This window comes from Canis lupus, chromosome 25, assembly GCF_003254725.2.
Source record: "Canis lupus dingo isolate Sandy chromosome 25, ASM325472v2, whole genome shotgun sequence".
Classification (NCBI taxonomy): Eukaryota; Metazoa; Chordata; class Mammalia; order Carnivora; family Canidae; genus Canis; species Canis lupus.
Window position 1 is genome coordinate 19,321,117 of NC_064267.1, and position 12,922 is coordinate 19,334,038.

Here is a 12,922-nt window from a genome sequence, read left to right on the forward strand (position 1 = left end):
CAAAATCTTTAAAAAAAAATCCTTCCTTTTAGTCCACTAAAGGTAATCTTTAATCAAAAGCATATCACCAATTAATCAACATCTGCATGTCCGTTCAGAATATCTCTAATGGCCAGTAATCTGGTAAAATGGTATCTCCTTTAGCTATGACTATGATTGTTCTTCCACCTATGTGTCCTCTTCTGTTTAGCCAAATTTACTAACTCATTTAAAATCAATTAGAAGCAAGAAAAGTCCACATACCAACAAAAGTTTGTTCAAGAGATAAACAGATGATAATAATAAAAAATTTCAGAAAAAAAATAAAAACAATAAAAAAAATTCAGGTTCCTTGACTTAACCAAACTTTTATTTTTTTTAAAGATTTATTTTATTTTATTTATTCATTCATGAAAAAGAGAGAGAGAGAGAGAGAGAGAAAGGTAGGCAGATACACAGGCAGAGGGAGAAGCAGGCTTCATGCCGGGAGCCCGATGTGGGACTCGATCCCCGGTCTCCAGGATCATGCCCTGGGCCAAAGGCAGAACCAAGCATTTTTTTATCCTGCTTTTATTTCATTATAAGACTGCCGTATCCAAGAAGAACAATTACAAACTACTGGAAAGTAATAGTGAGTTTACTTTGCAAACAGAAACAAGAGGAGATTAAAAAAAAAAAACAGTAAAAAAAAATTGAAAATCTAAAGGTTTTAATCAGATGTATGTTACTTTGCCTTTGTGCTATGATGTGTATATTTAAAAACAGCACTCACAAAAGGCATCCCCACCCCAACCCTTGAAATGTAAAGTAATTCCTAATAAGTATGTTTTGTGAGCATCACCTGGCCCTCTATCTATTGAGCATTCACGTGTTTTAGTAATTGGAGTATGTGATATATATACTCTTGGATATGTGGAATATGGAAACAGTAGAGAAAAGACATTTGAGTTTATAAACTTGAAAAGAACCAACCAGCCTAATTCATTCAAAGATGGCATAAATACTTCCTTTAAATCCTTAAAATGGAGTGGAACGTATAAAAATCTTTCTGATTAAAGCAATGGATTTTTCTTGGTGTTAAATATTTAAATATTGATGGGTGATGAATGCTTATTAGCACCATGCTAAGGCGTTTCATTGGAGAAAAAAAATACATCACCAGCTTCATTCCCAAACAGTTTATAGGACTATGCATGGGAAACAGGAAATATATATATGAAACATTTCTTGAATGTGGCAGCATATATTAAAGTGTGACAAAAAAGCCTAAGAGCAGAAAATATTTAAGTACCATAATAATGTAATAATGGAATATATCACTCAGTGGAAGGTAATATATTCCAGTTATATAGGTGGGTGGATGAAGGGCTCACAGAAACTCCATTGCATTATTATTTTTTAAAATATTTAAAGATTTATTTATTTATGATAGAGAGAGAGACACACAGGCAGAGGGAGAAGCAGGCTCTATGCAGGTAGCCCAATGTGGGACTGGATCCCAGGACTCCAGGATTGCGCCCTGGGCCAAAGTCAGGCGCCAAACCTATGAGCCACCCAGGGATCCCCCATTGCATTATTATTTTAAGCAGTGTCACATAAAGTTGAACACCCTGGACCCAGATTGCCTGGGTGCAAATCCCAGCTCTACCACTTGATGTAGCTTCTCTGTCCTAGTTTCTTCATCTGTAAAATGAAGATAATACCATCTACCTCACAGGACTATCATGAGGATTCAGTGAATGAGTGAATCTCCGTATAACACAGAATAGTGCCTGGCACAGATTAAATACCACATAAGTGTTCAAATAGTCTTTGGACATATAAAGATAACAAAAAGTGAAACCCAATCCCAAATCACAAGCCAATGAGAAGTCTTCCAAGGATAATGAATAAGGCCCTTTACTATCCTAGCATCTCTATAACTCTGCCAACATTCTCAATGATGACTTGTGGCATATTTAGACATATAATATCAGATCACCATCATCTGGGGTTAAGAAGTGAACAATTGCTTATATAGAAAGGAATAAATCCAAAGGGTTTGAAAATAAATGATTTAAGTAAGAAAGAGAAATATTTTCCAGTCACTACTCTGGAATCTTTATATTTCCCCAGAGATGAGTGCCATTTCAGTAAGTATTTTAGCACCTTTGTTTTTTTGCACATCAAGGAAAAACAATGTATTCCTTTTTAACTTGTTTCCTGTAATCCCTCATATTAAAAAAGAGTACAGGTTAAAAATAAGGTAGATGTTTGATAACTTACCTTCTACTGCCAGCAACTTGTGCTTTTAATTCAATGAATCCAGACTGTATTTAAAAATAAAATGTAATGTTTGTAAGAACTTTTGAAAAGACCCCTGTGGAAGTCCCACACACAGAAATCCATTTGGTAATAGCATTTAAAAGCTCATGGATCCCTAAGGAACCAAGGAACTTTTACCTTGAATATCCTTTTGAATAGAGAAGAGGAACAGATGTGAAATGAGGATGTAGAACACTGTCTGTACTGTGTGTAGGAGTCAGACTAGCAAAATGATAGATGGTGATATTTTCATTCCCTCGTTTCATTTATGTGGAGCGAGCCCAATAATGAAAGGCTTCTTTAGCACATCTTTTCAGCAGTTTATATGTTCAGAATTTGACCCATGCATCTCTGCTTTTTCAGGCTCACAGTCCAACCTCGTACCTCTGCCGACCTGATGGAGCTGCTCCTGCCTACTTTCCTCCTATTTTTACAAAGGTCTGACATCTGCAAGTCTCATTCTCTGGGTTTGCTTTGGTACTTAAATTCCATTCACATGGAGCTTCGTGTAGTCGTCTTTAAACATTAAAATGAACAGATCAGTAGGCTCTCATGGTTACCTTTGGGGCTAAATGGGTATTTACAGAACAGCTGTTGTGTGAGTCTAGTTTTGTCAAGGGTCTGAAAAATGTGGGCGTGGTCAGTGGATAGAGCTTACAGTAGAGTGGGAAAGCCAAGGCAGGTAGAAAAAAATTGAGACAAAAGGCTGTATAGGAAATTAGGAAAACCAGCCAGTTTTATAGAAAGAAAAAAAAGGACTAATATTCAGTTTGTTCTCTAAGTTTGTGTTTTGCATTGCCAAGCTGAATGATATCCGTTTCCTTAGTCAACTGCTCAGCTTGGAAATGTCTTCATGTAGCATATCTCTTGTAATTCTCTCAAAAAAAAAAAAAAAAAAAAAAAAAAAACAAAACGAAAAAAAACCAACAACAAACAACCTTCATTGAAAGACATCTAAAAAGGTCCAGATATGGTGGAGAGACATACCATGTCTGTGGACTGGCAAATGGTGAAGAAGTCATGACTCCCAAATTAATCTGTAAATTTAATGTAGATCTAGATGAAATTCCAGCAGGTTGTTTAATTTTGTTTGATGTAGAACAGCTTGATTCTAAGAAAAAAAAAAAAAAAGCCTAAAAATAGCCTGGGTATTTCTGAAGAAGGAAAATCAGATGCTGGTAAGGGGTTTGTCCTCGGAGGTGTCAAGACTTTGTGAAGGTATGGTAGTTAGGATCGTTATTGTGCTGGCATGCAACTACACAAATTGGCAGGTAATCAGAATAGAGCCCACTGACACTCCACTATCTACAGAAACCTGCAGATCACTGGGTAAAGAATGAATTCTTCAGAAGAGATAAAAAATATATTAAATTGGACTCCTACTTCACACTTTTTGCAAAAACTCAGGCCAAGTAAACTAAAGATGAACATGAAAAAACAAATCCACAAAACTCGTGCAAGGCCATAGGGAAGAGCATCTTGCTTGTTTTCTTGTAGGGAATGATTTTTTTTTCCTTCCTAAGTCAGTCTGTATCTACCTTTATTAAAAAGCTTTTCATAAACAAGGTCCTTAGTGTAAGACACTGGCAACAAATGATAATATTTGACAACAACTTTGAAAGTACCCCCAAAAAAGTAAAACCTGACCAAAAACAATGCCACTATCATAGTCCATGGAGTTGTCCTTTATTGCTTAGAACAGCAAATGTTGCCATGGTGTGGGTAACGCAGGTGCTTCGTGGTGTTAGAGCTTTTCCAAGGCAACTTCACCAGTGCATCACCAGGAAGCCTATGTTACCTGATGTTGATTTTGCGGGAGTCCCCAAAGCACTTCTTGCTTTAAGCAAATAGAGAGGATGTGAGGTTTTGCTTTCCTTCCCCACAGGGCTTCACCACAGTGACCTGGCATATGGTGATGTTATGGAACTCCTCTAGGGCACTAAGAGAAATCCCCCAAAGCTAGACACAAAACCTTGTTTCCTCCATTGCATTCTCGCTCCTGAGACATTGACATTATATTAGTGGTATATCCCCTTCCCCCAGAAGAAAGCCAAGAAACATACTGTGTGCTAACCATACAGCTTAGTAAAATGAAGAGTGAAACATTCTATATTTTTATAAAGGTTGATTTTAAAAAAAAAAATCAAAAACTGTAGAGAGACTAGCAGCGTGGAGCACACCTCACTGGGCATCTCCAGTGCCTTCTACCTTCTGTGTCTAGACCGTAGACTATCTCTGTTCTCTGCAGGACTGTTTCCCTCCTTCCTGGGTTTTGCTTTCTCCTTTGTCCCTTCGGGCATCTTCTCTCCCAGTTTTGCTGGCTCCTTTTGGGCCTGGGCTTTGGTTTTAGAGGGGCAGGCTTAGAAGAGAAGTCTGCTGATCTCCTGTGTAACTCAAAGTCACCTTCACTTTGTCACCTGTAGCATTTTTTTTTTGGCCTTTCTTTTGGGCATGATGGTGACTGTGAATGTCAGGTGGGCTTTGCTGTCTAATAGGTGCCCCCATTTATTTCCTCATACTCCTCTGGTTAGAATTTCCAGGCTTCACAGCTGGTCAGAAGCATAGCCAACGCCTCTGCCTGCGGACCAACAGGCTTAGCTGGGGCAGCAGAGCCTGGTGGTGACTGTGGGATGGTGCGCAGTAGGGACACATGTGACACCAGGAGAGCAGCTAGCTTTGTGTGGCATTTCTTTCTGAATAGTACAGCGCCTTCAAGGAATCACAATAAGGTGGGCTGGATATGACGGGAGGCACCCTTATGTGGACCCTAAAACACTCAGGGGGCCCTAAGTCCTGCCCTGAGTGGATGATGAAGGCAGGCTCTTTGTCCCCATCAGGGCTCCTCATTGTGCTCCTGCACATTCTCCTCATGGCTCCGTCTGTTTAGCTGTGCCCTTTCTCAACTGCTTTGGGTCCCTGGCACCTACCCATTTCCTATTATCTCTAACTTTCCAACGTGTGCATGAAACACACAAACCTAGGAATAAATCAGTCTCCTTTGGTGCCTGAAATCTCAGACATGAAAAATATGTGTGTGCCATTTGAAATCTACCATGAGCAACTTCCTGGACGAGACTGGAAGTGTTTAATAATTAATCCACACCCTGGGCCCTGTGAGTGACACTGATCCATTACATGAACTCTTCTCTGGACCCAGTCACAAAGTCAAGAAGTCAATTTAAAACCAGAGATTTCCTACATTTAAAAATAAGGAAGGAGAAAGAATACAATCAGAAGTAGTTAATAATCTTAGCCTTTTCGCTTAAAAAAAAATTCTTGCTAATTACCAAGATTATCATCAAATACCTTCTCAGACTTAATATTAGCCTTCTATAGTTCTGCTGACACCTGCAACTTTGAGAATTTCCTTCGAGCTCTATCATACTCTCTCTCTACAGCCATTTGTAGCAGCATTTGTTCTTCCCAGCACACCATTTGCTGTTCCTTCAGAGAATCTTAAATAAACAAACGAAACCAGAAAAGACTTATAATTTTTAATATGAAAGTATTTGCTCTCGGCTGGTGTGTGAGTGGATTGCACTGTCATATCTGAATTATTTTAAGAGTTCTATATAACCTATATAAGATCTCATACTCTAGTCAGAAGTTGAAAAGTCAAAAAGTTTAAGTAGGCCCCATTGCTAAGTAATCCTGGAGGAAGAAGATAGAGGGAGGACATATGTGAGGGGGTTATTAATCTTTTGATATTTAAAAACAAGTATAAAAGCTTTACCTCTTTGCATCCATGAAGCCAAATTAACTTCTAATCTGTGGGACTGTAAAAATTTACTGATCTGGAGTTGGAGTAAGGTCAGGGGCAACCAGGATAATTACAAAGGAAGAGGAAATGAAGGTCATGAAGGGAGAAGTACTGCAGGTTTTATTATTTTACTTAGAACTTCAAAATGAGAAAATCCTCAAACCCCTTATCTTAATAAACCTGACATAGGAAGCGCATTGGCAGAGGTGGTGGGGAGAGTACATGAAAAGGTTGGGGCATGTAAGAACAAATATATGCCTTTTTTCTCTTCCTGTCTGGTTTTCACGAGAATCTACGTTCATATGGAGTATAATCATTTTAGGAAGTTTGCATTTCACCAGCTAACTCTTCAGTGTAGACAGGGAAAGGTAATATGTTGCCATAAAATTCCATAAATATCAATGTGTCAGTAAATTTGCAGACAGACCCAAAATTTCTACAGGCCCAGTGGTAGACCTTACTAATCTCATTACCCAGAGATTATGACAAGCTAACGATCAGTGGATTTCAAGGTGTTTATTTTTACCTGAGTCAGTGGTAATTATTTTATGATGCAGATTTTGCATTTTTTTTCCCCTAAGATTTGGAAGCTTTATTTTGTGTTGTAAAATTGTGTAGGAGTGCACTAAAGTCTAATGGGGAGTGACTTTCTTGAATTTCAGGAACTACAAAACATAGCAGCATCAGAGGGTCAGGTGGTGGTTCTGGAGTGCCGGGTCCGAGGAGCACCCCCTTTGCAGGTCAAGTGGTTCCGACAAGGGAATGAAATTCAAGATTCTCCAGATTTCAGAATTCTACAGAAAAGTAAGGAGAGGTGCCCATTATCCCACACCCATCCATTTCCTTCTCTCAAGCTTCAGAAAAACCAAGAAGGGCTTATCCATTCCAATGAGTTGATTTTTATTTTTGAAGAGTAGTGAGACCAGATAATCTGTAAATATGGGGAGCTCAGTAAATTAAAGCTGTGGGGTCACTTGTGTGCCCCTTTGAAAGTCTGATAAAAGTTATATGTTCTTTCTTCAGTAAAAAATGTTATGCACATTTGAACTCAAAGTTGACCAAATAATTTTAGGAGGTTTACAAGCCTCCTGTAAGCCCTTCTATAAATTGCAGTTTAAAAAAACTTCCTAGTGTAAGCCGTGGAATTTGGGTTTCTGTATTTATAGAAATATAAATTGATCTACTTGATCTCTCTTGCATTATGGAGTTCCCTTTATTCTGCAGACATGTCCTGTATGAAGTAATAGAGAAAGATAGGTAGGTTGATTATTAATGGAACCCTGTTCTAATACTCTGATTTATTTTTTTCCTCATGTGGCAAACAGAACCTAGATCTACAGCTGAACCTGGTAAGAAGCTCTTTATTTTTTCCCCCCTGTGGTATCATATCTTTTGAGTTTCAGTAGTTCTTTGTTTCGGTTTTAAAGCCATAAGTAGAACAATGTTTTTGCAGTTCCCTGGAAATACAACACCCCCTTAAAGACAATATCTTCTTTATCATGGGGTCTGTACACTGCATTTCACATCAGCTTCTTTATTAGTAAAACATTAAGTTCCATTCAGACAAAAAGGTCAAGATCAGTGACTTAAGGCTTTTTTTAAAATATAGTCTTTTATATTCAGAAAGCAAACTAAGCTAATGATGAAAAAAACATCCTCCTAAAATTCCAGCAGAAGAGAACCATCTGCTGTGTATTTCTGCTGTTACCAAAACCTACTAATGGCCCGACCCTCCAGCTTAGAAATGTGTCTCACACGAGAGCAGCCCAAAGATGTAAGCAAGCTGACCACTGGCATTTCTCATTTATGTACCCTGAGCCATAAAGTTTTACTGTTCTACAAGCATGAAAAAAGTCATCTTGCTCTAGGATCTCTCTTAGTTACGAGGTCATTTGACCTCATCGGAGTGCTGTGTTATCCAGAAGTGCCAGGTCCAACCTTCTCCTGCTTCAGACTGCTTGTATATTTATGACTCCTCATGAACTAAAACAATGTTTGCAAAAGAAACAAAAATTTTTGTCTGTGCATTTCATAGGATGTCCTCCTTGAGACTACTTTTGCTTGTTTTTCTCCATCAGCAAAATTACCAGTTTCACTGACTCCTTGACAAAAGGTAGAAAAACCGATTTGTGCCTCTGCTTCAGCATCAAGCAGATTCTGCAGTTATGTCCCTTGGGAGCCATGGCTTTGCTCTGTCCCTTTGGGAACATGAAGGTTTTCTGTGGGCTCCTGCAGGCCAGGTTACTGTGGTTAGTCCTGTACCTTTCACATCTGAGTGTTGTGTCATTAAAAGTAGGGTGTGATCCTTTTAGGATCCAAAGGTTAAAAGATGCTGAGTAGTAGCATCCTTAGTGAACAGTGGGGATTGATCTAGTGCCTTCTTGTCACGATTACGACTAGAGCATGTTACTGCACCAAATGTGTGAGTCACCACATCAGATACTGTCATCACTTTCCAAAATGTGGAAATACACAACTTCTTATTCTGTCTGTGATAGGTCTTTATATAAAATTGCATCATGCTGGTTCCCAGATACATGGAACTTCTAAAACTCAATCTACTGCATGAGCTCAGATTTTAGGGCACATCTTTTGTGTTTGCTATTTTAAATAGACTTATCGATAGATATAAAAGGAGGAGCCAAATACCTTTCTCTACAAAAAAGTTTGTGAAAAGTCTATAGGCAGTTTATGTCTTTTGATACCTTATATACAAATAAAACTAAAGTTTTGGGACACAAGTTCTAAAAACATGACTACTGGGACAGATTGGGATTGCTGTGATGTTGTGTTTTTGATTTTGTGCAAATTCATGCAACTCTTTTTCATCATGTTGTTTGTTATCCATCGTCATCACCTACAGAGGTGACAATAATTTATGAAATGTCTCCAATGATCTGTGTTGGAAAACCATAAACTGACCATCCTCCAAAAATTCACAACCCTGGTTGGAAGCTGCACAGTTTAGTTTCTGACTGTGTACGTGTTTGACAACTGAAAACAGTATATTGGCCAAGAAGAGATAAATTTGGGTGAGGAAGGAGAATAGACCCATCTCTTACACCCCTCTTTTTTTTTTTTTTTTTCTGTAGAAATTCATTTTATTCTTAGACTATTTTCAAAAGAAGCAGTGTTTTTTTTTTTTTCTGTAGTCTTACACCCCTCTTTACCAGCCTCTCCCCCCTTACTTCTCATACCACACAGTCTTTCTCTTTTCTTTCTTTCTTTCTTTTTTTTTTTTTTTTTTTAAAGATTTTATTTATTTATTCATGAGAGACACAGAGAGAGAGAGAGAGAGAGAGAGAGAGAGGCAGAAACACAGGCAGAGGGAGAAGCAGGCTCCGTGCAGGGAGCCCGACTTGGGACTTGATCCCGGGTCTCCAGGATCACGCCCCGGGATGAAGGCGGCGCTAAACCGCTGAGCCACCCGGGCTGCCCCACACAGTCTTTTTCAATTATGATTTGCTGTTTTGCATCTAGGACATAGTTTTGATCATGATTATGTAATAAAGTTCTCAGCAGCTTCATGGAATAAAATGACCTCTAGAACGTACTTCAGTGCCTTTTTAACAGGCAAAATCGTGAAGAAGAAGAGCAAAGTATGGGAGGCCATCCCTTTAAACTGCATATCCTAGCAATAGAAAAGTTTCTCCTCCTTGTCACTGAATTTATTTTTTCCCCTTCGGTTTGATCTGAAAGCATTTAAGAAAACAGACTCCTCTGTTCCAACCATAATAATAGAATTCACTGAAAACAGATATTTCTTGGTACAGAACTATGTCAACCGGATCTGTCAATACAGGAAAAAAAAACTTGTATATGGGCAGGAACTACTAAAAGACGAAGCACAGCTAGTTTTCTCCAATCTTGGGTAAATTCTCCATAATTATGCTAACTACAGAACTGGAATTGCCCCTTTGTTCTGCATAATAGAGCATTAAAATTCTCTCTTTCAGGAAATCTACAACTGGCATGTAGTGTTAAATAAATTTCATGATCGTATTTTTTTAAAACAAAACTTTTAAACACATGAATGGCTGTTCAAGTGACTGCTTCTGTGAGCTGTTATGAGTGAGAACTTTAGAATAAGCAAATGTTAAAACATATTTGTATTTAAACAATGTTTTGGCATGCCTGACAAAACTGGGCATGATTAGGATTCTTTCGTTAGTAGCCAAATGTTTTCCTCATATTGACCTTGAGGTTGACCGTTGAAATGGACCGTTGAAATGGACCGTTGAAATGTACACCATTCAACATATATTGAATGGTGTACATTCCTTAAATGACCTGATTGACTACTTTATCCATTAGGCCACTGAACTGATTCAGCCATATAAAATGGATGTAAGAACTGGCTCCCCTGATAGCTCATTTTTAGCCACTGTTAAGTGGAAAGGAAAAAAACAGGACTACAATACATCTGAGGAAAGAGATAAATTTTATAGGACTGGGCCAAGTGATGTTTTCCAAATGCTAAAACATAAATAGCCTTTGAAATTCAGGAACATATTTAAGCATTTGGATTTTATTACCCTTTCTTCCTACTCTGTTCCAGGCCTCTGACACATTCACTCTTATTCTTCCCTCACTGTCTAAAGCATGCCCTCTATCTCTCTCCCCATCTCCTCCCTTCCTCTCTCCCTTTCTCTCTCTATATCTCCTTTTTCCCTCCTTCATTCTTTTTATCTCTTTACTCTTCTTCCTTTTTAAAAGTCATATGTAAGATGTGTTAAAGCTCTAGATAGAAAACTGAAATTCACTAGGACCTAGCTATAGCCCCATTAGGGATTAGATATTTAGATAAAGAAGGAGCTAGCTAGCAGATTCTCTCCTAATGCATTGGAGAGACTGAAACAGGTTTTTCTTGTCACTACTGTGTTGTATCTGTCTAATGTGTTTTACACTCCCTTCTCTGTCTAGACAGAAGTCAGCTTGCATCACAAATCTTTTCAGACTGTTTTGTGAATTAATAGCTAGTCAGCTTACTTAAGACCAACATCCGTTTGTCATATTACCTGCTCTGGCCTCTTTCTTTGACATTCTGACTTTATACTGATTGAATCCTTCAAAGACTAGTCTGGGACAGGGGTGGTGTGGAGGGCACAGAACACTCATTTGACAGCTGTTAATACTCAGGCTCTTACTCAGCTGTCTGGAAACAGCCACAAACTGTATTGGGTTACTTCTATAGCATTGTCTAATGGCATGCAAAATTAAAAATACCGTGTCTTGTTGGCTGGGAAATTATAGATATAAAAATGTGGTGCCTTGTACTTTCAATATGAATCTCTGCTAACCAGTGCCACCTATCATCTTAGATCTTATATAATAGAGTTCATGTTTTGATTCTGTGATTCAGAATGTGAAGTTAATTATATGTGTTAAATGTGCTAATGTGCCGAGTTGCAGGAAAGCAATAGTAAGGAAGTTTGAGATCACAGTAGATTGTACGTAGTTCAAAGCTTAATGCAAGTCCAGGTTAAGATGGTAGGCTAAACAAAAGTGGGTTGTGTGAAACCTGTGGTTCTCAAACCTGGGATACCACATCAGATTGAGAGAGGTGCTGTAATGTTTCACATTTTTGAAGCAAAGGCAATGATACTCAACATCTGATAGATACAACTAGAAGTTTGAAACAGTTCAGAATTTCAACATTAGATCACTCCACATTCTTTTCTATGACATCATATCTTTTTGAAACTGAGTTTTTGATGTGTATGTGTTGATAAAAAGCAAGTGACACATGAAAATCAATGTGGAACATGAAATGAGGCTGGCTGTGGCCCATCTGATCTCAAGAGTTCTGCAGTACACATGCATGCATTCATTAGTTAGTAATTGTGGTTATTTAGGAGTAAAATAATACTTGTCTTTCAATTAATATGTATTTTTTTTCAAACAGTAGCTAACTTTTGTTTTGTTTTAGTAGCTAACTTGTTAAGACCTAAATACTTACATGTTCTTTCAAAATAACTAAATAAATGAAGCTGTTAGGTATATCTTGACTTAGGAGCATCATAAACTATTACTGAGACAGTTAGGGTTCCACAGACCAAGGAAGTTTGGTTTAATCTCTGGGGAGAGACAGAAAGTCTTGAGGCACACTTGAGAGTGCACCAAAAAGAAAATTGACCGACTCTTAGAATTCTGAATTTTCAATGCTCCTACTCCCAGTTGCCTTCTGAACTGACCTTCTAGAATGCTGGCCTGTGAGCCTTTCCTTTCCTGGCAGAGCCTAAAGGACTCCTTTCTGGGCAATCTGAACATTCTAAGAGAAAAAAAAAAATCGATGGATGTGATATGGGAGTTTCTCCAACAGAGGATATCCACATTGCCATAGGGAGAAGGCCAAAGTTGACAAGTTCTCTTTCTCAGAGCTTCTAATTAACTCAACCTGTAAGACAAGAAAAAAGACCTCTGAAGAAACATCTATCATGGATGATACAGAAGAAAAGAAGCAACTCCCTGAAAAGCAACTTAGATAAAACAGACTTGCAGAGAGAAGAAAATGTAAAAACAAAACAACACTCCTCTCAGATAAGAGAATCAGTGTGTCCAAAAAGTAAAAAGCTTTTAGAAGAGGGGAAGAATGTTTGGAAAACAAAAAGTTCTTGGAATGAAGAGTTGGTAGCAGAAAAAAAAGTTGAGGAAATGTCCCACAAAGTAGGGCAGAAAGACAAGAAGGAATATAAAGGAGCAAAGGTTTAAAAAAAAAAAAAAAGGAGAGAATGCTGGAGAACCTGCTTAAGTAGACTACACATGTATAATTGGGATTCTAGGAGAGAGAACAAAGAAGGGGGAGAGATTATCTATGAAATAATTTTTGCAATTCCCCAAGCAGATAGCAATTTCCAGATTGAAAGGACATGCAGCATG

General features: G+C 38.2%; 1 protein-coding gene across 7 annotated transcripts in view; it reads left to right on the forward strand.

Moving 5' to 3' along the window:
* The window catches only part of PALLD (palladin, cytoskeletal associated protein), a 409,145-nt gene that overhangs the window by 187,185 nt on the left and 209,038 nt on the right, over positions 1-12,922 (forward strand). For all 7 annotated transcript variants that reach the window (XM_025462823.3, XM_049101108.1, XM_025462824.3 and 4 more), the window contains 3 exons: positions 2,647-2,721; positions 6,706-6,847; positions 7,369-7,392. In XM_025462823.3, the coding sequence (XP_025318608.1) occupies positions 2,647-2,721; positions 6,706-6,847; positions 7,369-7,392 (241 nt within the window). The remainder of the gene's footprint in view (positions 1-2,646; positions 2,722-6,705; positions 6,848-7,368; positions 7,393-12,922) is intronic.